The sequence below is a fragment of the Schistocerca piceifrons genome, chromosome 1, assembly GCF_021461385.2.
Source record: "Schistocerca piceifrons isolate TAMUIC-IGC-003096 chromosome 1, iqSchPice1.1, whole genome shotgun sequence".
NCBI classification, from domain to species: Eukaryota; Metazoa; Arthropoda; class Insecta; order Orthoptera; family Acrididae; genus Schistocerca; species Schistocerca piceifrons.
In genome coordinates, this window is record NC_060138.1 from 403,083,773 (window position 1) to 403,109,106 (window position 25,334).

A 25,334-nucleotide genomic window follows, 5' to 3' on the forward strand; every position below is an offset into this window, starting at 1 on the left:
TTTGACCATTCTTACCGTAATGTCAGACCTTTTCCAAGCATACCAGGACCTCTTTGAGTTTTTTTATCAATGTACTTACTATTACTAGCTGAAATTTATTGTACAACTCAATTAGTCTTTCTTCTGTCACATTCCTACTATCAAGTCCTCACTCTCCTGTATGTTGTTCTTCTACTCCTTCTCCTACTACTGAGTATTAGATTATCACCTCCTTTTACATGCAGAATACCTGTTCAATCCTGATTATTAGCCCAAAGGTTGAAAATACTGCTTCAGTTGTAAATTTCTTTTATTATCATGGACAGTTTTGGGCTCTCATAAGCCCATCCTCAGGTGTTGCAACTGTGCTGTGGTCCCCGAGTGCCACGGTGGACATGTACTAGGCATTATAATCTCCTTGCAGCAGCTGAATTACCTGTTCAAATCTTTACATATTTTCCCTGTCTCTTCATACTTTGACTTTTATGTTGGCATATATATGTGAATTATTGTTGTTGGCATTGGTTTGCTGTGGATTCTGATGAGAACAACCATACTATTGAACTGTTCTAGTACCCCACTTTCTCCTTTACAATCCCATTGCCAGTATACCATTTTCTGCTGCTGCTGATACTGCTCTACGTTTGTCTGACCAGAAATCCTTAGGTGCTTTCCATTCCACTTCACTTACCCCACACTACATCTAGGCTGCATCTTCACATTTCCGTTTTCAAATTTCCTTGCTTCCCTACCATGTTTCAACTTCTAACATTCCACACAGTAATTTGAAATACATCACCCTTTCATTGGTTAGTCACAATTTTTCTCATGGTTACCTCCTGCTTGGCAGCATGCTCCCAAAATGGGAGACTAATTCAGAATCTTTTGCCAATGGAAAGAAGATTACACTTCTTTAATTACTGCCCACATGTCCTGTGAATACACATTATGTGTCTTTAATGCACTGGTTTCTGTTCCCTTCTGCATTCTCGTGCCACTCATCACTGCTGATTCTTCCACCTTTTAGGGGCAGTTTCCCATCCCAAGGACAAGAAGTTGACCTGAGGCTCTTGTCTGCTCCTCTCCTCTATCTGACAAGGTCATCATGGCCGTTAGCAGAACGGGGGTGACTCCTTATACTGGGAGTCTTCTGTTGTCATTGTTGATTGTTTTTATTCAAAATTTAAACAGTGGTTGGGTTTGAGCCTGGGGTGCAGAACATTTCAATCACTAATCAGGGTAATTTTAGACACACAAGTAATCTTTCAGGACCATTACCAGAAATCTACATCTACTACATCTACATTGATACTCCGCAAGCCACCCAACGGTGTGTGGCGGAGGGCACTTTACGTGCCACTGTCATTACCTCCCTTTCCTGTTCCAGTCGCGTATGGTTCGCGGGAAGAACGACTGTCTGAAAGCCTCCGTGCGCGCTCTAATCTCTCTAATTTTACATTCGTGATCTCCTCGGGAAGTATAAGTAGGGGGAAGCAATATATTCGATACCTCATCCAGAAACGCACCCTCTCGAAACCTGGCGAGCAAGCTACACCGCGATGCAGAGCGCCTGTCTTGCAGAGTCTGCCACTTGAGTTTATTAAACATCTCCGTAACGCTATCACGGTTACCAAATAACCCAGTGACGAAACGCGCCGCTCTTCTTTGGATCTTCTCTATCTCCTCCGTCAACCCGACCTGGTACGGATCCCACACTGATGAGCAATACTCAAGTATAGGTCGAACGAGTGTTTTGTAAGCCACCTCCTTTGTTGATGGACTACATTTTCTAAGCACTCTCCCAATGAATCTCAACCTGGTACCCGCCTTACCAACAACTAGTTTTATATGATCATTCCACTTCAAATCGTTCCGTACGCATACTCCCAGATATTTTACAGAAGTAACTGCTACCAGTGTTTGTTCCGCTATCATATAATCATACAATAAAGGATCCTTCTTTCTATGTATTCGCAATACATTACATTTGTCTATGTTAAGGGTCAGTTGCCACTCCCTGCACCAAGTGCCTATCCGCTGCAGATCTTCCTGTATTTCGCTACAATTTTCTAATGCAGCAACTTCTCTGTATACTACAGCATCATCCGCGAAAAGCCGCATGGAACTTCCGACACTATCTACTAAGTCATTTATATATATTGTGAAAAGCAATGGTCCCATAACACTCCCCTGTGGCACGCCAGAGGTTACTTTAACGTCTGTAGACGTCTCTCCATTGATAACAACATGCTGTGTTCTGTTTGCTAAAAACTCTTCAATCCAGCCACACAGCTGGTCTGATATTCCGTAGGCTCTTACTTTGTTTATCAGGCGACAGTGCGGAACTGTATCGAACGCCTTCCGGAAGTCAAGAAAAATAGCATCTACCTGGGAGCCTGTATCTAATATTTTCTGGGTCTCATGAACAAATAAGGCGAGTTGGGTCTCACACGATCGCTGTTTCCGGAATCCATGTTGATTCCTACATAGTAGATTCTGGGTTTCCAGAAATGACATGATACGCGAGCAAAAAACATGTTCTAAAATTCTACAAGAGATCGACGTAAGAGATATAGGTCTATAGTTTTGCGCATCTGCTCGACGACCCTTCTTGAAGACTGGGACTATCTGTGCTCTTTTCCAATCATTTGGAACCCTCCGTTCCTCTAGAGACTTGCGGTACACGGCTGTTAGAAGGGGGGCTAGTTCTTTCGCGTACTCTGTGTAGAATCGAATTGGTATCCCGTCAGGTCCAGTGGACTTTCCTCTATTGAGTGATTCCAGTTGCTTTTCTATTCCTTGGACACTTATTTCGATGTCAGCCATTTTTTCGTTTGTGCGAGGATTTAGAGAAGGAACTGCAGTGCGGTCTTCCTCTGTGAAACAGCTTTGGAAAAAGGTGTTTAGTATTTCAGCTTTACGCGAGTCATCCTCTGTTTCAATGCCATCATCATCCCGTAGTGTCTGGATATGCTGTTTCGAGCCACTTACTGATTTAACGTAAGACCAGAACTTCCTAGGATTTTCTGTCAAGTCGGTACATAGAATTTTACTTTCGAATTCAATGAACGCTTCACGCATAGCCCTCCTTACACTAACTTTGACATCGTTTAGCTTCTGTTTGTCTGAGAGGTTTTGGCTGCGTTTAAACTTGGAGTGGAGCTCTCTTTGCTTTCGCAGTAGTTTCCTAACTTTGTTGTTGTACCACGGTGGGTTTTTCCCGTCCCTCACAGTTTTACTCGGCACGTACCTGTCTAAAACGCATTTTACGATTGCCTTGAACTTTTTCCATAAACACTCAACATTGTCAGTGTCGGAACAGAAATTTTCGTTTTGATCTGTTAGGTAGTCTGAAATCTGCCTTCTATTACTCTTGCTAAACAGATAAACCTTCCTCCCTTTTTTTATATTCCTATTAACTTCCATATTCAGGGATGCTGCAACGGCCTTATGATCACTGATTCCCTGCTCTGTACATACAGATTCGAAAAGTTCGGGTCTGTTTGTTATCAGTAGGTCCAATATGTTATCTCCACGAGTCGGTTCTCTGTTTAATTGCTCGAGGTAATTTTCGGATAGTGCACTCAGTATAATGTCACTCGATGCTCTGTCCCTACCACCCGTCCTAAACATCTGAGTGTCCCAGTCTATATCTGGTAAATTGAAATCTCCACCTAAGACTATAACATGCTGAGAAAATTTATGTGAAATGTATTCCAAATTTTCTCTCAGTTGTTCTGCCACTAATGCTGCTGAGTCGGGAGGTCGGTAAAAGGAGCCAATTATTAACCTAGTTCGGTTGTTTAGTGTAACCTCCACCCATAATAATTCACAGGAACTATCCACTTCTACTTCACTACAGGATAAACTACTACTAACAGCGATGAACACTCCACCACCGGTTGCATGCAATCTATCCTTTCTAAACACCGTCTGTACCTTTGTAAAAATTTCGGCAGAATTTATCTCTGGCTTAAGCCAGCTTTCTGTACCTATAACGATTTCAGCTTCGGTGCTTTCTATCAGCGCTTGAAGTTCCGGTACTTTACCAACGCAGCTTCGACAGTTGACAATTAGAATACCGATTGCTGCTTGTTCCCCGCATGTCCTGACTTTGCCCCGCACCCGTTGAGGCTGTTGCCCTTTCTGTATTATTTACAAAATTCTTGACTGTGCTGTATGATGATTTTATTTTTAACACAATTTATATGATCAGTTTTTCTTAACAGTCACATAAAGTGGAAGATCAGGGTCCCTTGGTTTGGAGCCAAATGAAGGGTCTCAACCAGAGGTTCCGTTGATTCTGTGTTGGTCTGGGCTGTAGATTTCTGGATCTGCATTATGGGGTGAAGAATGGTAAGACTTTCCTCGATAGATTAGGTGCACACCACACAGAGGAAGCAGCTACTCAGGTAGCATTGTACTTGCGAAGTGCACATGGTTCCCTCTACCCTGCCCATAGGCCAAGCGATTGTTAAAGATGCTCTGATAAACGCTCACCATCTATATGAAGGGAGTGAAATCAGGCCATACACAGACATTCAAATGTCAAAATTTTACCAGCAAATTGCTGAAGAATTTGTAACAAAGTTTCTGAATTTAGTGCCTCCCATGAAAGCTGTCGTGTGCAAATTTATACTCTGAACCAAGAACTGGATGAAACCTGAAGTCGAAAGCTTTGAAATATTTAACGAGACATAGAACATGTATCGAAAAGACAGGTTATACAGCATTACAATCAACAAAAATAGTCTCTATAAGAAGTCAAAATTGAATCTGACTGTGACGTTATCTGGATGCAACTGAAGTTCTTACCGGGCACCTCCACAACTGTTGCAGAATGATTCAAAGTAAGTCTATGATCAGTATTGTGAAAGTACCCTGATCGAGCAATATTAGTTGTAAAGAACTTTAACCTACCACATATAGACTGGGATGTCTATGGATTCACTGCAGATTGTACGGACAAATGGTCTTATGAGTGGTTCTGAATGCATTTTCAAAACATTGTCTTGAGCAGCCAGTTCAACACACAATGGAAATACTGTAGATTTTGTAGCTACCAACAGGCCTGACCTTATAAATGGTACTAATATAGAGAAAAGGGATAATGATCGTGATATACTGGTAATGTGCAGTCAAGTTAATAAATACATCAAGAAGGCTATGAGAGTTCCCATGCTAGACAGATAAGCAGTTGCTGGTATCCTGCTTAGACCATGAATGGACGCCATTTAGTTCCAATATGATGGACATGAAGTAATTATAAGCAGGCTTAAACTGATTGTAAATTGGCTCTGGAGAAGCACATGCTGAGCAAGTGGATTAAAGGTGGAAAAGACTCACCATGGTTTAATAATAAAATGCTGAGGAAACAGACTGATGCATTCTCGGTACAAAAAAGAATGTGGAAATGCTGAAAGGCAGAAGTTAGCAGAAATTTGTGCATCTACAAAAAGAGTGATGCACGAATCATACAACAAAATTCTGGTACTATATGAAATCACTAAGGTGGTTACAGGTTTCTAACTAGTCTCACATCAACCGGTCGGCTGTTAGAATAGAGAAAAGCAAAAGGACAGTTGAAGTAATAAATTTTGCATTTAAAACATGTTTAATGCAGGAAGATACCACTGTCTGATCATCACACAGACTCCTTTATGGACATATAAACAGGCGTACCTGGTGTTGAAAAGCAACGTAAAGAGTTGAAAACAAATAAGTCACTGGGTTCTGAGGTATTTCCAGTTCAGTTCCACAGAGAGTATTCTTTTGCACTGGCCACTTAGTTTGCATTTATCGTAGACCTCCCTCCCAGTACACAGTCTCAAGCAATTGGAAAGCAATGTACTGATGACTCCTGTATATGAGAAAGGTAAAAGAATGGACCCGCAGATTTACTGCCAATATCCTTAGCAACAGTTTGGTGCAGAATTCTTCAGCATTTATTCAGTTCAAATAGGATAAATTTTCTTGAGACAGAGAAGATTCTATCTACAAATCAGCAAGGGTTTAGTAAACAACACTCATGCAAAACTCTGCTCGTCTTTCACTCGCACAACATCCTGTGAATCGTGGATGAAGGGCAACAGGCAGACTCCATATTCCTAGATTTCCATAAAGCATTTGACCCAGTGTCCCACTGCGGACTGTTAAAGGTCCGAGTGACTCAAAAACTTCTTAAGTAAATTAATCCAGTTTCCAGTTATTGACATCGATAAGATATAGGTCCTGAGAATTTGGAGACTTTGGAAGATCATACAGTGGTACCTTGCGTAACAAGCACCTCCCATATTGCAATTCACGTAACGAGCACAAACAAACTATAAAAAAATGACTCTCTTAATGATCGATGTTCCGCACAACGAGTGATGACGATTTAGTGTGATGACACCAGCTGTTCACATGTGGTGGGGAAAACGCTTAACAATATGAACATCTTTCATTGTCGGCAGCAGCATATTAACAATGTCTTTAGCACATACTACAGGCTGGGTCTAACGATCTTTCTGCTGCCATCTTAGTGCAGCTTGTGATCACACATTTTTCTAAACTTCTGCCCACGCAGTGTGTGTGGGCTTTTCTTTTTTTTTTTTTTTTTTTTTCGTGCGCAAATTTTATTAACCTTCATAGAAACATCCACAAGAAGATGGCCATAAGAGAAAGAAAATGACCTTAGAAATTAAATAAAAAATCATTGAAAAATGAGAACGTGGTATGTGCGCTACTGATTTAGTATGCACGTACAATCAGGCTAGATCAACTATTTGCACTATTCTCAAAACAATGTCCACCCCCGGTAGCTGAGTGGTCAGCGCGACAGAATGTCAATCCTAAGGGCCCGGGTTCGATTCCTGGCTGGGTCGGAGATTTTCTCTGCTCAGGGACTGGGTTTTGTGTTGTCCTAATCATCATCATTTCATCACCATTGACGCGCAAATCGCCGAAGTGGCGTCAAATCAAAAGACTTGCACTAGGTGACCGGTCTACCCGACGGGAGGCCCTCGTCACACGACATTTATTTATTTATTTTAATGGTTTCATATTCTGAACTATATTGAAAGGTTGCTCCTTATATGAATAAATGAAATGCAATTGCAGGGTGACACTATTAACGAGAGCATAATTTGTGAAAAGGCAAGAATGATTTTTGCTGACCTCATTAAAAAGACACCAGGATCATCAACAGCCAAAGATGTGTTTAAGGGAAGCCGAGGGTGGTTCGAGAAGTTTAACGGAAGAAATGGCATCCATAGCATTTTGAGGCACAGCAAAGCAGCCAGCTCCACCACAAAGGCACCAGAGAACTTCACAAGTAACATCAAGGTGCTCACAGATTCTGAAGGTCATCTCCCACAACAAGTTTTTAAATGTGACAAGATGGGTCTATGTTGGAAAAAGATGCTGAGGCATACCTTTGTAACACAGAGGAGAATGCGTTGCATGGTGACAAGCCAATGAAAGTCCATCTCACACTGCTATTCTGTGCCAATACAAGCGATGATTTGAAAATTAACCTGCTGCTTGTTTACCATTCAGAAGCTCCATGAGCCTTCAAGAAGTGTAAAGTCCAGAAGAGCATGTTAAATGTGATGTGGAGACCCAACAACAAGACTCGAGTGACATGATCTTTTTTGTGATTGGATCAGTGAAGTCCTTCGATGAAAAATTATTTGCTTGAGATTGATCTGCCACTCCATGTCTTGCTTGTTATGGACAACACTCCTGCCCATTCTCCAAGCCTACAAGACCACCTCCTTGAAGAATTTCAGTTCATCAAGATCTGACTTCTGCCTTCCAACACCACTCTGTTACTCCAGACTATGGGCCAGCAGATTATTTCTAACTTTAAGAAGCTCCATATTAAAGCACTCTTTGAGCACTGCTTTGAGTTGACTGAAGCTACCAATCTCACTCTCACAGAGTTTTGGAAATATCACTTCAACATCGTTGCTACCAACAAGATGATCGAAAAGGCAAAAGGAGGAGGCAGTAACAGCAAAGACAACAACCTTCTTATGCAATAACAGAAATGCTGAAAGCATGAGAACTGGTAGCATCACCCCAACAAAGCAGTGGCTACCCACACTACAAATTTGTTTGACAATGATGTGTCGTATTTTTGTCAAGCGTTGAAATGTTGGCAGAAACAAATTACTATAGATAGCTTCCTAGTAAAAAAGAATTAGTTATGTATCGTGAATAATAAAGTACATAATACTAAAAACAAAGATGCTGTAACTTACCAAATGAAAGCGTTGGTATGTTGATAGAGACAATAAACACACAAACAAATTTCAAGTTTTCACAACCCAAGGTTGCTTCATCAGGAAAGAGGGAAAGAGAGGGAAAGACGAAAGGGTGTGGGTTTTAAGGGAGAAGGTAAGGAGTCATTCCAATCCCGGGAGCGGAAAGACTTACCTTAGGCGGAAAAAAGGACAGGTATACACTCGCACACACACACACATATCCATCCGCACATACACAGACACAAGCAGACATTTGTAAAGGCAAGGAGTTTGGGCAGAGATGTCAGTCGAGGCGGAAGTAAAGAGGCAAAGATGTTGTTGAAAGACAGGTGAGGTATTAGCGGCGACAACTTGAACCCATTACATGCAGTCTCCCATCCTTCACCAAAGACACCAACCACTTTCTCGAATGCCTAGAATCCTTGCCCAGTCTGTTACCCCCGGAAACCATCCTTGTAATCATTGATGCCACTTCCTTATACACAAATATTCCGCACGTCCAGGGCCTCGCTGTGATGGAGCACTTCTTTTCACTACGATCACCTGCCACCCTACCTAAAACCTCTTTCCTCATTACCTTAGCCAGCCTCATCCTGACCCACAACTTCACTTTTGAAGGCCAGACATACCAACAATTAAAGGGAACAGCCATGGGTACCAGGATGGCCCCCTCGTACACCAACCTATTCATGGGTTGCTTAGAGGAAGCCTTCTTGGTTACCCAGGCCTGCCAACCCAAAGTTTGGTACAGATTTATTGATGACATCTTCGTGATCTGGACTCAGTGAAGAAGAACTCCAGAATTTCCTCTCCAACCTCAACTCCTTTGGTTCCATCAGATTCACCTGGTCCTACTCTAAATCCCATGCCACTTTCCTTGATGTTGACCTCCATCTGTCCAATGGCCAGCTTCACACGTCCGTCCACATCAAGCCCACCAACAAGCAACAGTACCTCCATTATGACAGCTGCCACCCATTCCACATCAAACGGTCCCTTCCCTACAGCCTAGGTCTTCGTGGCAAACGAATCTGCTCCAGTCCGGAATCCCTGAACCATTACACTAACAACCTGAAAACAGCTTTCGCATCCCGCAACTACCCTCCCGACCTGGTACAGAAGCAAATAACCAGAGCCACTTCCTCATCCCTTCAAACCCAGAACCTCCCACAGAAGAACCCCAAAAGTGCCCCACTTGTGACAGGATACTTTCCGGGACTGGATCAGACTCTGAATGTGGCTCTCTAGCAGGGATACGACTTCCTCAAATCCTGCCCTGAAATGAGATCCATCCTTCATGAAATCCTCCCCACTCCACCAAGAGTGTCTTTCCGCCGTCAACCTAACCTTCGTAACCTCTTAGTTCATCCCTATGAAATCCCCAAACCACCTTCCCTACCCTCTGGCTCCTACCCTTGTAACCGCCCCCGGTGTAAAACCTGTCCCATGCACCCTCCCACCACCACCTACTCCAGTCCTGTAACCCGGAAGGTGTACACGATCAAAGGCAGAGCCCCGTGTGAAAGCACCCACGAGATTTACCAACTGACCTGCCTACACTGTGAAGCTTTCTATGTGGGAATGACCAGCAACAAACTGTCCACTCGAATGAATGGACACAGGCAGACAGTGTTTGTTGGTAATGAGGATCACCCTGTGGCTAAACATGCCTTGGTGCATGGCCAGCACATCTTGGCACAGTGTTACACCGTCCGGGTTATCTGGATACTTCCCACTAACACCAACCTGTTAGAACTCCGGAGATGGGAACTTGCCCTTCAGTATATCCTCTCTTCTCATTATCTGCCAGGCCTCAACCTCCGCTAATTTCAAGTTGCCGCCTCTCATACCTCACCTGTCTTTCAACAACATCTTTGCCTCTTTACTTCCGCCTTGACTGACATCTCTGTTCAAACTCTTTGCCTTTACAAATGTCTGCTTGTGTCTGTGTCTGTGTATGTGCGGATGGATATGTGTGTGTGTGTGCGCGAGTGTATACCTGTCCTTTTTTCCCCCTAAGGTAAGTCTTTCCGCTCCCGGGATTGGAATGACTCCTTACCTTCTCCCTTAAAACCCACATCCTTTCGTCTTTCCCTCTCCTTCATTCTTTCCTGATGAAGCAACCGTTTGTTGCGAAAGCTTGAATTTTGTGTGTATGTTTGTGTGCCTATCGACCTGCCAGCCCTTTTGTTTGGTAAGTCTCATCATCTTTATATATCCATCCACACATATACAGACACAGGCAGACATATGTGTCTGTATACGTGCGGATGGATGTGTGTGTGTGTGTGTGTGTGTGTGTGTGTGTGTGTGTGTGTGTGTGCACACGCGAGTGTATACCTGTCCTTTTTTCCCCCTAAGGTAAGTCTTTCCACTCCCGGGATTGGAATGACTCCTTACCCTCTACTTTAAAACCCACATCCTTTCGTCTTTCCCTCTCCTTCCCTCTTTCCTGATGAAGCAACCTTGGGTTGCGAAAGCTTGAAATTTGTGTGTGTGTGTGTGTGTGTGTGTGTGTGTGTGTGTGTGTTTATTGTCTCTATCAACATACCAACACTTTCGTTTGGTAAGTTACAGCATCTTTGTTTTTAGATATATTTTTTCCCACGTCGAATGTTTCCCTCTATTATATTCATATCATTAAAGTACATAATACTGTATGTATAATTTTCTTTGAATAAATGGCATGAATAAGATAAAAACTTGTAGCACTTTTTCTGCATGGAACACATTATCATGTTTTACATTATTTTATGAGATAAATTGTTTTGCTTAATGAGTGTTTCACACTACGAGTAAGATTATGGAATGACTTATGCTCACTATGCAAGGTTCCACTGTACTTACAAATTAACAATTTTGGGTTTTTTCTTTGCTTGTACTGTGAAACCTTGCTTCATGCCAGGTCAACGGGAAGTACCATATAGATTTTTATCAGTGAGTTACTTAGTATCAAAACATGAGACATAAATGGTCATATCTTTTGTTAGTGTTGACTTAAAAACTTCATTTTTTAAATCTCCAAGAACCCGTAGACCTTAGTATGTGACATAAATTTCTACTTGATATGTGTATCCGTTCATGAGAAAATCAGTTTCTAACAGTAGGACAGAGAGATGGGCGGAAAACAAAATGATCCTATGAGGGTTCCATTTTAACTGACTTATGTACAGAACCCTGAAAAATGGTAGAAAATGAACTTGGCAAGGCTCAAATGGAACTAATACTGAAGTGGACTACATTTCATCAAAAAAGTAACAATGCAGGCTGTGATGGTCCTAAATCACAAACTGGATGTATTTATAGACTCATTTTATGTCGAAGTGCAAAATTTCACCTTCTGTGAGGTTTTGTACAAATTGTTAGTCTTAAGGGTAGTTGTTTAGTTGTTTGCATGTGCTCTAGATCATAATTGTGATTTCTCTCTACGACACGGAAGATGTTCATTGTTCACAATTGTAGTAAACTTTCTCAATGAAAAATATGAGCAAATGATTTCAGATTGTGTTTGAGGTTAATTTTATGATCTATTAGATTTTTTACAACAATACGTAAGTGGTCAAAAGATTATCTCACTAACTCTGGGTGACAATGAAGGCATCCCTTGAAGACTGTTCTCTTAACCAAACATAGGAGAGTAACAATTTGGGATACCTTGGGCAACATTGGTTAACAACAACAAATTGCTGTCACTAGAGAGCATAAGAAATGCCTGATAACAAAAGGCCATTATTGTGACGATGTCTCCAATATGGAAGGATTAGCAAAGAACAAAGGAGTGTTACTCTATAATTTCTGCAAACTACACAATATATATTCACCCAAATTAATGTGACCACCTGTCAAAAGCCTGAATAACCACCTTTTGCAGAACAGACCACAGTGAGATGTGCAACATGGGAGTCAATGAAGTTCTGAAAGGTAAGTACAGGAATGTGGAGCCATGCTGACTCCAATGTTGCGGCCAGCTAGTTTTCTTGGTTGAGTATCCATGACGTCAAGAGCCTAACCGAGGTGGTCCTACAGATTCCTGATTCCATTTAAATTCAGAAGATTTTAGTGCCTGCAGGAGTACGGTTAACTCATTCCAGTGCTCTTTCAACCACAAGAGCTGTGTGACATGGTGCATTGTCCCGCTGGTAGATGCCATCGTGTCGAGGACAAAACAAACAGCGTGTAAAGGTAGACAGGGTCCTGAAAGGTAGATGCACACTGCATACTTGCTTGTGTTGATCAACTGCACTTTCTAGAATGACAAAATCATCCACTGAATGCCACAAAAAGATTTCTCAGAGAATAACACTTCCTCCTCCAGCCTGGAACCTTCCCACGATTGTTGCAGAGTGTTGCTAGCACATTTTCACATTGATGGAGCATAAAACACAATTCATCTGAAAAGGCCACCTGTCACCACTCAGTCGATGTCCAGTTGTGGTACAGGAATACAACTTTCAGCCTCTGATACCAATGAACAGCAGTCAGCATAGGAGCTTGAATTAAGTGCTTGCTGCAGGCGCCCATACGCAGATATGTTCACTGAAAGGTCATTGGGGAGACACTGTCAGTAGCTCCTTGGTTCCTGTGGGCGGACAGTTGCATGTCTGTCTGCCTGTACCTGTCTCCACAGCCATCACTTACACCTGTCATTTATGGCATGTAGTTCACCATAGTTCCTTCTGCAACAGTTTTTGACAGCACCATTTTGCCAAGCACAATATACTTCAACCACGGTGACACACAAACGGTTTACACATTTAGCTGTTTTAAAAATGATTCCACCCATGGCATGAAAGCCAATGTTGGTAACCTTTTGGATGTCAGATAAATTGGTGCATTTCCATGTTACGACAACGACTGCAGTTTTCCATGTTCCCTGGGCCCACTTTATATAACTTCCACTGCTAGTGCTGCCACCTGCTATCTGTGGGTGGTTACTACACGTTGACATCGAACTTTGGTGGCAGTAATTTAATGTGATTGGACCTTGTCAATTTAGCAATAAAAGTTATGGAATATTTGAAAGCTATGCTTCAGGGAACTCAAGTCTCAGAAACTAAGTCAAGATTCATAATTAACATGAAATTCCATCACAGTGTGAGTCGACAATTCTTTTATCACTTTTACATCAAACTTCTACTATTGCTAGCAGTGCCATGGAGCAGTAACTGAATGCATGTGACAATGCTTATAAAGGAGAAAAGGAAAAAAAATAATAGTATTGACCCTAATGGAGATCATTTGGGATGTGTGTGTGTGTGTGTGTGTGTGTGTGTGTGTGTGTGTGTGTGTGTGTGTGTGTGTTTTATATCACAAGATCAACTGCAAACTTATTTGGCTACAAACATACTAAGCAAAGAAAAAGGTTCAAAACTAGAAAGTTAACTTCTGAAATTATATATGCACTTACCCAGGCAGCGACCACGACGTACTTGTCGATCACCACGGTTATTGAATTGCATCAGTACTGAACCCCGATGTTCACAGATGCAGCCATCACTGCTCTCTGAAGTACTGCTACACCTACACGAAATAGTTACATCATGATGTCTAGAATACAAAGAAAGTTTTTTAAAAGCATTTACAGAATTGAAATTTTGTCTACTGAAAATAAATAGCAGGTTAATATTGGCTAAATGATTGAATATTTGTGAGACCAATTCTGTTTTTGAGCTTAAACATCTGAGAATGATTTTACAACAAGGACAGTTATTTAAAGAAACAAATTCATTATACAGCCCAACTGAAGAAAGTGTATTCAAGGGATCGTCATGAAGAAGTGGAGCTAGCACTATAAAAACTTTTTGGATATACCTCATGGGTTGTTCTTCAAGTACAGGAAAAAAAATTAACATAACAATGAAAGCTATCAATATTTGACAAAATAATTTAATTGGATAGATACTAATAGATTGGATAGATACTAATCAAGCGATGGAAGAACACACACACACACACACACACACACACACACACAACAGAAAGTTATAATTAGGCAAGATTTCGGAGCCAGTAGCTTCTTCTTCAGGCAGAAGGATTGAAAGGGAAGGAAGAGGGGTGAAGGAAAAGAACTGGAGAGGTCTACAAAAAAAGGGGCAGATTTCAGGAAAGTCACCCAGAAGCATGGGTCAGGGAGTCTTATCAGACGGTAAGTCTCTCCTGATCCATGCTTCTGGGTGATTTTCCCAAAATCTACCTTTTTTTCCTAGACCTCTCCAGTCCTTTTCCTTCATCCCTCTTCCTCCCCCTTCAGCCATTCTGCCTCAAGAAGGAGATACTGGTTCCAAAATCTTGCCTGATTATGACTTTCTTTTGTGTGTGTGTTCTGCTGCCGCTTGGTGAGTAGACTTTCTATCTATCAAATAGAACAGACAACACAATAAAACACACTATACTATTCATCTTCAAGTATTTTGCTTTATTGCTGGGTAAATGCTACATGTCAAGCTCCTATGACACGAGGGTATCTTCCTGCTGTAAACCAGCACTCTCAAGCTGTGTGGCTTGTTAACTATCTTGATTGAAAATGATAAAGCAAAAAGCTGCATCTATTATTTATGTTAATATATATAAGAGCCATACACATTTATGTTCATGTGAAATAATGTGATCAAATACTGACCTACTAGCTAAGATAAAGTAATAGTGGTTGCATCCTCAGCACAACACAAACCTCTTACGAGACAGAGAGCTATTACGTCCAAATGAAGATGATCTAATTCGTTCTACTGCTGTGCCTTGAACAGCAGGTGGAGATTTCACATCTTTTGTGCCTTCAGCACTGACAGTGCGAGACTGTAGTCGATGACGGCGCAGTTCCTCTCGGAGAGCCTCCTGCCTTCGCATTATCTCCCCTTGAAGCTCTTGTCTCTGTGAACATGAGTGTCAAGATATTTCATTGCTCAATTTCCTCACTGAACAACTGATGACCAACAGAATTACACATTCTTGTTCTTCATCAGGGGATGCATGGAAGTTTAATTTACCAGAGATTTCAACTAGTAGTTCAAGGCAAGCATTACAAATTATTCATGTTTGCTATATTGTTGGTAAAGAGTGTTAAAGAGCACATTAATTTTAACTATGACTGTGCGGAAAGCACAAAATTTCTTGGAATGCATGTTCACTGTCAAAGTGAGAAGAGCATGTAAAAATACTTAGGAACAGAATCAAACAATGGAAAATCCAGGATGGAATAATAACAGTATTATGAAAAGGATAGACTGCTACTCACTGTACATTGGAGATGTTGAGTCGCTGACAGGAAGAAAACTGCTAAACAAGTAAAACGAATGTGAGTGCCATGATGGAATAGAAGGCTGTGTAGTGCTAGGGTGGGAACAGAGAAAGAGACAAGTGTGTGAAGGACAACGACTAATGAAGGTTAATGCCAGGAGGGTTATGGAAATGTAGGGTATATTGTAGCGAGTGTTCCAACCTGCACAGTTCAGAAAAACTAATGTTAATAGGAAGGATTCAGATGGCAGGGTTGTGAAGCAGTGATTACAGTGAACAGCATTGTGTTGGGTAGCATGCTCAGCAACTGGGTGATCCAGCTGTTTCTTGGTCACAGTTTGCCAGCTGCTATTCATACGGACAGACAGCTTGTTGTTTATCATGTCCATGTAGAATGCAGCACAGCAGTTGCAGCTTAGTTTGTAGATCACATCACTGGTTTCACAGGTAGCCCTGCCTTCAATGATATAGGTGATGCTTCTGAGCGGACTGTGAGTATATGGTGGTGGGAGGATGTATGGGACAGATCTTACAGCTAGGTCTTTCACAGTGATACGAGCCATCAGGCAAGGAGTTGTGAGCAAAGGTTGGGTAGGGATGGAAGAGGATATTGTGTAGGTTTGGTGGGCAGCAGTGGGTATCATAGCATGATGAGAGATAGTCAAAACACTGATGGAGAACATGATTCATTTACTCCAGACCTGGATTGTAGTGAGTCATGAGGGAAATTCTCCTCTGTGGGCAGACAGTAGGACTTTGGGGATGGTGGGTGACTGGAGAGATAAGGGATGGGAGATATTTTCTTGTGCAAGGTTGGGAGAGTAATTATGGTCTCTGCAAGCCTGAATGAGACTGCTGATATATTTTGAGAGGGACTGTTCATCAATACAGATGCAACATCCGTGGGTGGCTAGGCTGTGTGGAAAGAACTTGTTGGAATGGAATGGCTGGCAACTGTCGAAGTGGCAATATTGCTGGTGGTTGGTAGGTTTGATATGGACAGAGGTACTGATACATCCATCTCTGATGTGGAGGTCAACATTGAGTATGGTGGCTTGTTGGTTTAAATGGAAGGAAGTGTTGAAGTTCTGGAGGAATGTGGGTAGGGTGTCCTCACCCTTGATCCAGATTACAAAGATGTCATCAATGAATCTGAGACAGGTAGGAGATTTGGGATTCTGGGTGGCTAGGAAGGATTCCTCTAGGTGGCCCATGAATAGGCTGGTATACAACAGTGTCATGTGGGTGTCCATTGCCACACCACAAACTTGTTTGTAGGTGGTGCCTTCAAAGATGAAGTAATTGTGGATGAGGATTGAGTTGGTCATAATGAACAGGAATGAGTTTGGAAGTTTGGACTCTGACGGGCAATGGGAAGAGTAGTGTTCAATAGTAACAAGGCCATGGGTATTAGGGATGTTAAGGTGGTTGGGTTTATGGACTGTAGGAAGCATGTAGAAGGGGAAGTGCGAGGAGTGGCGGGGATGAGCTGAGAGACAGGAAGAGGTTCGGAATGTGCTGAAGGTTTTGATGAGGTACTGGAGATTCTTTTGGATTTCTGGACTGGGGTCACTGTGGCAGGGCAAGCATTAAAATGTTGGGGTCAGTTTTTAAGTGGTGGATTGCGGTTCTTTCTGTGTCAGGATCGATTGCATGTTGAGGGCTTTGGGGAATCTCTACAGCATGCTGTGCCCTCCAAATTCTTACATCAGTATGCAGAATTTCATGTATCAAATTGGTATATGTGGCTTAATAATAATAATAATAATAATAATAATAATAATAATAATACAGAACTTCTTAAATTAAGTATCCTGATTTAACCAGGTTACTTAATTTAAGAAGTTCTGTATAATAAAATACATATAATATACATATATATTATAAATAATTATTGAAGACTAAGAACAGGCAGTAATAGCCGACCAAGACAGACGCAGCAACAGGGAAGTAACCACTTTTGTCACATTTACAAGTTCCTAACCAGGAGCGAATTTTATTATATCATCTGTGTGCTTTAATAGTTTAGTTTCTTGAGTTTAGGTGTGTAAATTTAATATTTAATAGCCACAGTTCTCACGTTTTCGTTTGTGTCTGAATGTAAACTGATTTTGTGACATATTACAGGTTCCTAATCAGGGTCAAATTATTTAGTTTCACCTGAGTGCTTCGGTAGTTAGGTTTTTGAATATCTGCGTATTATTAGACACAATGCCTGCATTTTTGTCAGGGTCTACAGTAGAGTTGCGCAGCATGTGCCGATAGTCCATTTATCTACACAGTTTAGTTTTACAGGGTCTGTAGTATGGACAGGGACTGGGATTGTTGTGTGCGGATGTGAGCCAAGTTGGTGACACTTCGCTCTCAGCTTCAGGCTGTGATGGCTTTGGTTACACAGCTTGAGGCTACAGTGGATGGACACCACAGTTGTTGGCCGGCCGTGGGGATCCAACAGACGTCCAGCACATCCGAGTCCTCCGATCGGTCCTCACCGGTGGCCAACCCATGTACTGCTCACACTGAGGCTGACCCCTCACCTGTGGTCGAGTGGGAGGTCGCCCCGAGGCGAAGCAGGCGGCGAAAGACTTCCCAGGTGACCGCATGTAAGGCCTCCCTGGTTTGTCTTACAAACAGGTTCCAAGTGCTGTCTGTGACTGACACTGTCGCTGAGCCAGATGCTGTTGCCCATCCTGTTTCAGAGGAGACCACTCAGCCTGCAAGACCCAGGCAATCACATAAGGTGGGATTATTGGTAGTTGGGAGCTCCAACGTTAGGCGTGTTATGGGGCCCCTTAGGGACTTGACTGACAAGAAGGGTAAGGAAACCGATGTGCACTCCGTGTGTATACCAGGTGGAGTCATTCCTGATGTAGGAAGGGTCCTCCCGAACGCCATAAAGAGCACAGGGTGCAGCCAACTGCAGGTGGTTGCTCACGTCAGTACCAATGATGTGTGTCACTTTGGATCAGAAGAGATTCTCTCTGGTTCCGAGCTGCTAACAGAAGCGGTAAAGGCTGCCTGTCTTGCTTGCAAAATGAAAGCAGAGCTGACCATTTGCAGCATAGTCGACAGGACCGATTGTGGACCTCTGGTAAAGAGCTGAAAGGAGGGTCTGAATCAGAGGCTCAGACGGTTCTGCGACCGTGTAGGCTGCAGATTCCTCTACTTGCGCCAAAGGGTGGCTGGGTTTCGGGTTCCGCTGAATAGGTCAGGTGCCCACTATACGCAGGAGTTGGCTACACGGGTAGTAGGGGCTGTGTGGCATGGACTGGGCGGTTTTTAGGTTAGAGGGTCTCAGGAAAACACAAGAAGGGCTTCAGTCACAAAGGGTGCAGGCTGAACACAGGAAGAATGTAGATACAGGAAACATTGATATAACAGTAGTTAACTGTCGTATTATCGTGAAATATGGGAGAGAGTGTCACAGAAATGATACAGGATTTGGGCTGGACATCATTAAAAGTAAGGCGTTTTTTGTTGAGGAAAATATTTTGTTGACACCGACCTACATAGGGAGAAACTATCACCACGATAAAATAAGGGAAATCAGAGCTCATACAGAAAGATTCTTTTTGCGCGCTATACAAGATTGGAGTAACAGAGAATTGTCAAGGTGGTTTGATGAATCCTCTGCCAGGCACTTATATGTGATTTGCAGAGTGTAGATGTAGAACAAATGTAATTAGAGTAAAAGAAAATGCATTGTCAATAACTGTACTAAGAACAAATGTAATTAGAGTAAAAGAAAATGCATTTTCAATAACTGTACTAAAAACAAATGTAATTAGATTGAAAGAAAATTCATTGTCAAGAATTGTATAAAATTTTAATTTAAGCTGTTAATTTTTCAATGTTTTATATGATGAAATCCATACATTGTAAATGGTTTCACGGATTAATAAAGAAATCAAACAATCAGTGAAGTTAATTTCAGTCAATGCCAACATAAATAGTCAAATGGCTGTGCTACTTCCAACTGACTAGTCATCACCACGTGTGCTATAAAAAGTAAGAAACAGTACACATATAATGACACTACATTAATAAACAAAATAAATAAATAACTTAAGTCCATAAAATTTAAAAGTGATACCATACTACGGGTGTGGCAAAGCATGTTATAAATAAATACTTCCATGAGGCTCCACTAGAGAACTGGCTGGGGCTAGCCACTGTAAGCCCTCATACAGCCAGACATGGTCGTGGGTGTTGCTACAGTTTGGTTTGTATCCACAATTTAAAATGAAGTTAACCCAAAATAAAATATACTAGGGATTTACAACAATTTAATGCAGTCAAGTATTCTTTGATACCTAACAAAAAGTGTTCTAAAAAGATTTTTTATAGCGTCGCTAAATATATGACAGTTGCAGCCAACAGAACAGTGAATAACCAGTTGACTTAACTTCAGAAATGAAATAGGTGGGTAGTACTATTTCAGGGCACACATGAAGAAGTCAGTGATGTACTCGGTAGCACTACACGTATGGGCTACTTTCCTGGAATGATGGTATTCACTTCCAATGGAGACCCCATAACTGACAGATGAAGTGTGTTATACAAAATACGTGCATGTGTTACTGTTTGTTACTGACATGTTTCGAATTCAGAAAGGAAGGTTGACTGAGATGGAGGAGAGGACCAAACAGCGAGGTCACAAGTCCCATCAGATCAGAGAAGGATGGGAGAGGAAGTTGGCCGTGTCCTTTCAAAGGAACCATCCCATTTGCCTGAAGAAATTTAGGGAAATCATGGAAAACTTACAGCAGGAAGGCCAGTCACAGGTTTGAATTGTCATCCTCCCGAATTTGAGTCCAGTGTGCTAACCACTGCGCCACCTCACTCGGTCAAAAAGGAAGAAAAAAGGTTACGATTTTAATGTAGTATATACAATTAAGTTATTCGACACTCAATATTATCTACATTGGAAAAAGAGGGTGGAAGGAACTGGCAGTGGCTATATCAGAGAAACCATCCAAACATTCACTTAAAGAGATTTATGTAATCAATGGAAAATGTAATTCATGATGGTCTTATGGAGAAATGACATTTGTTCCTTCCACATTTGAGTCCACTGCCTCTGAAAACAAATGCTTTGGCTGGAACTGTGTTTTGCATTGAATTTATGGTATAACATGTGCTTTACATATTCAACAAGTTTCACCATGTCCAATGCATAACTTTCTTAGTTAGCATTATTCTTGCCCCCCCCCCCCCCTCCCCTTTCATATATGGAATACAGTATCTAACAAAATAGAGAGATATGTCTGTTCTATCACCTATCAAGGTCATTTAGCTGTACGATTTTACATTTGTGCAGAAGTACAATTGATGTTTCAAGATTGGAAAATATAAACAGTGCGGAAGTATATGTTGCTGAACAAACAATAAATATGGTGTACCAGACAGTCATGACCGGCAGATTCACAATAGTAGTAAATAAGAGATTATCTGGTAAAGGTAAACATCTGCTTGATATGTTGTTGTTGTTGTTGTTGTGGTTTTCAGTCCTGAGACTGGTTTGATGCAGCTCTCCATACTACTCTATCCTGTGCAAGCTTCTTCATCTCGCAGTACTTACTGCAACCTACACCCTTCTGAATCTGCTTAGTGTATTCATCTCTTGGTCTCTCTCTAAGATTTTTAACCTCCATGCTGCCCTCATATGCTAAAAATGTGATCCCTTGACAGCTCAGAACATGTCCTACCAACCGGTCCCTTCTTCTTGTCACGTTGTGCCACAAACTCCTCTTCTCCCCAATTCTATTCAATACCTCCTCATTAGATATGTGATCTACCCATCTAATCTTCACCATTCTTCTGTAGCACCACATTTCGAAAGCTTCTATTCTCTTCTTGTCCAAACTATTTATCATCCATGTTTCACTTCCATAAATGGCTACACTCCAAGCAAATACTTCCAGAAACGACTTTCTGGCACTTAAATCTATACTTGATGTTAACAAATTTCTCTTCTTCAGAAACGCTTTCCTTGCCATTGCCAGTCTACATTTTATATCCTCGCTACTTCGACCATCATCAGTTATTTTGCTCCCCAAATAGCAAAACTCCTTTACTACTTTTAAGTGTCTCATTCCCTAATCTAATTCCCTCAGCATCACCCGACTTAGTTCGACTACATTTCATTATCCTCGTTTTGCTTTTGTTGATGTTCATCTTATATCCTCCTTTCAAGACACTGTCCATTCCACTCAATTGCTCTTCGAAGTCCTTTGCTGTCTCTGAGAGAATTACAATGTCATAGGCGAACCTCAAAGTTTCTATTTCTTCTCCATGGACTTTAATACCTACTCCGAACTTTTCTTTTGCTTCCTTTACTGCTTGCTCAATATACAGATTGAATAACATTGGGGATAGGGTACAACCCTGTCTCACTCCCTTCCCAACCACTGCTTCCCTTTCATGCCCCTCGACTCTTATAACTGCCATCTGGTTTCTGTACAAATTGTAAATAACCTTTTGCTCCCTGTTTTTTACCCCTGCCACCTTCAGAATTTGAAAGAGAGTATTCCAGCCAACATTGTCAAAAGCTTTCTCTAAGTCTACAAATGTTAGAAACATAGGTTTGCCTTTTGTTAATCTATTTTCTAAGATAAGTTGTAGGGTCAGTATTGCCTCACGTGTTCCAACATTCGTATGGGCTCCAAACTGATCTTCCCCGAGGTCGGCTTCTACCAGTTTTTCCATTTGTCTGTAAAGAATTCGTGTTAGTATTTTTCAGCCATGGCTTATTAAACTGATAGTTCGGTAATTTTCACATCTGCCAACACCTGCTTTCGTTGGGATTGGAATTATTATATTCTTCTTGAGGTCTGAGGGTATTTTGCCTGTCTCATACATCTTGCTCACCAGATGGTAGAGTTTTATTAGGCCTTGCTCTCCCAAGGCTGTCAGTAGTTCTAATGGAATGTTGTCTACTCCAGGGGCCTTGTTTCGACTTAGGTCTTTCAGTGCTCTGTCAAACTCTTCCTGCAGTATCATATCTCCTATTTCATCTTCATGTACATTCTCTTCCATTTCTATAATATTGTCCTCAAGTACATCACCCTTGTATAGACCCTCTATATATTCCTTCCACCTTTCCGCTTTCCCTTCTTTAGTTAGAACTGGGTTTCCATCTGAGCTCTTGATATTCATACAAGTGGTTCTCTTTTCTCCAAAGGTCTCTTTAATTTTCCTGTAGGCAGTATCTATCTTACCCCTTGTGAGATAGCCTCTACATCCTTACATTTGTCCGCTAGCCATCCCTGCTTAGCTATTTTGCACTTCCTGTTGATCTCATTTTTGAGACATTTGTATTCCTTTTTGCCTGCTTCATTTACTGCATTTTTATATTTTCTCCTTTCATCAATTAAATTCAATATTTCTTCTGTTACCCAAGGATTTCTACTAGCCCTAGTCTTTTTACCTACTTGATCCTCTGCTGCCTTCACTACTCCATCCCTCAGAGCTACCCATTCTTCTTCTACTGTATTTCTTTCCCCCATTCCTGTCAATTTTTCCATTATACTCTCCCTGAAACTCTGTACAACCTCTGGTTTAGTCAGTTTATCCAGGTCCCATCTTCTTAAACTCCCACCTTTTTGCAGTTTCTTCAGTTTTAATCTACAATTCATGACCAATAGATTGTGGTCAGAGTCCACATCTGCCCCTGGAAATGTCTTACAGTTTAAAACCTGGTTCCTGAATCTCTGTGTTACCATTATATAATCTATCCGATACATTCTAGTATCTCTAGGATTCTTCCATGTATACAACCTTCTTTTATGATTCTTGAACCAATTGTTAACTATGATTAAGTAACGCTCTGTGCTAAATTCTACCAGGCGGCTTCCTCTTTCATTTTGATATAGTATATGTTAAAATACGTATGCAGTACTTTCAGACCAATACTTCACAAAATAGAAATTCCTATGTTGTTGTATGTTCTTCCCATCCTGGTCATCAAATTGCAGAGTGGTAATAATTAAACATTAGCTACTTGAGCCAATGCCGACTTAAAACTATTCATCATTAGGATAACCAACTTTATAGGAACGATGTTTACACTGCGTGCTGCAGGATTTGATTTGCTTGTAGTTTGCTGTCATGACTTGCCATTTGGCACCGAAACTGGCATGGTGATGCAGGGTTGAAACACATGCATCAGTGTGAATTACAGTTGCAAACAGTCAACATTAATTTGGAAACGAGAAGAAGGAGGCTTTACTCTTAAAGCTGCTTTATGAAAACAACAGCAACAGTGCCACTGCTCTTTGTGAAAATGACGCATTATGGAATACAGAGAGATCCTCTACCTGCACTGGGGTGGAAGAACATGATTCAGAAGTTTGAATTAACTGCAATTTCAGAATTGCTGCTGGGGAAGGCTGATGGTCATCTGCACAACAAATTGTTGAAGAAGTTATTGTTGTCATGGCTGAGAAAGCTGGACACAATGTGCAATCTTCAAGGAGTGCATGAGCTGTGTCATGACAACCAAATATTCCAGAGTCCGCCGTTCAAAAAGTCTTGTAAACAATTGTGAAATGGTATCCATACAGACTTCCTGTTAGACAGCAACTTTTGCCACATGACACTGAACAACATTTGTAGAGCCTGGAATGTAAACACATGGTATGCAATTAACAAATGCTACCCTATCATGTGGAAATTAAAATTTGTTTCTTTCAATGGTTTATTTGTTATTTCTCTTCCACATCTCCTTAGAAACGTCTCCATAAAGTTTCAGTGTCTAACGATCACTTGTTCTCTATGGGGGTCCTCTCAAGTAGTGAACATTCAGTATAACCAATAAGTACAAATGTGGAGTTTCAATGAAGTAATTACAACACAGAGGAACTGAACAGTATGCACACCTGAAAACGCAACATTTGTGGTGCATCCACACTGCAGCATGTAATAATGGCCCATCATTACACCTCGATTCATTAAGGTCACTATCATTGTCAGCGACCACACAGCAGAGATGACAGCATGTGCGAAATTCAAAATCTATGCCATCTTTCAATTCTATTCACTGGTTAATTAAAATAATAAAAGGGTATGTTGGCCACTTTTAATTCCCATTCTGTTCTTGTTCTTTATCTCTGTGGTTCAATCTGAAGGTATGAATATTGTGTTAAAATAAGAAATGTCATAATTTTCAACTGAGCCTTTGTATATTATTTACAAAGATCTTTTCACTGAAAGAAATTCCTTATCAGTATTTTAACCAATTTTTCTCTTGAAGATAAGCCATTATCAATGCTAGGATTTATAACATGTAATGTATTCCTGTTCCTATCTGGAGCGGCTATGAATAGGGATGGCTTCTGCTCACATTTACCTTGGCGGTAATTCAAGCCTGTAATTCGCAATCTCTTTCAAAAAGAGTAAGTTATGAAATAGATTTCAACAAAAATTATTTTCCTTCACACCAAGCCATCAGACAGGATAAGCGTACATAACATCATTTATAAGATATTATAAATTTATAGATATTATAGATTTATAAGATATTATAAGCATTACGGTATCAAAAACACAGTGACCACTAGAGACCAGATTATATGCATTTGCATGTTGCATATGCATTTGCACATTTGGCTACATCTCACCAGTTACTGCATGTTTTAATTAAAAATTAGTGATGATTCATATTTTCACTCCAGGTTTACAATATTTTAAAATCTAGATGGGCGGTCTCCAGCTCGATCTAGTTTTGATGTCTCACAGATTGATCATGACCTATAACTGCATGCAATTGCTAACTGAGAGGCCACTGCCTAGTGAAATCATTACAAGAAAGGCACAGGAACAGCCAGACAGAGTCAATGCTCCTGCACCCACACCCCCGGTTAATCGTGTCCA

General features: G+C 41.2%; 1 protein-coding gene across 1 annotated transcript in view; it reads right to left on the reverse strand.

Annotated features, from left to right (window-relative positions):
* LOC124788618 (eIF-2-alpha kinase GCN2) overlaps nt 1-25,334 on the reverse strand; it is a 312,712-nt gene that overhangs the window by 208,872 nt on the left and 78,506 nt on the right. The window contains exons 5-6 of the mRNA XM_047255891.1: nt 14,899-15,095; nt 13,636-13,748 (exon numbers count right to left, since the gene is read on the reverse strand). Of these exons, the coding sequence (XP_047111847.1) occupies nt 13,636-13,748; nt 14,899-15,095 (310 nt within the window). The remainder of the gene's footprint in view (nt 1-13,635; nt 13,749-14,898; nt 15,096-25,334) is intronic.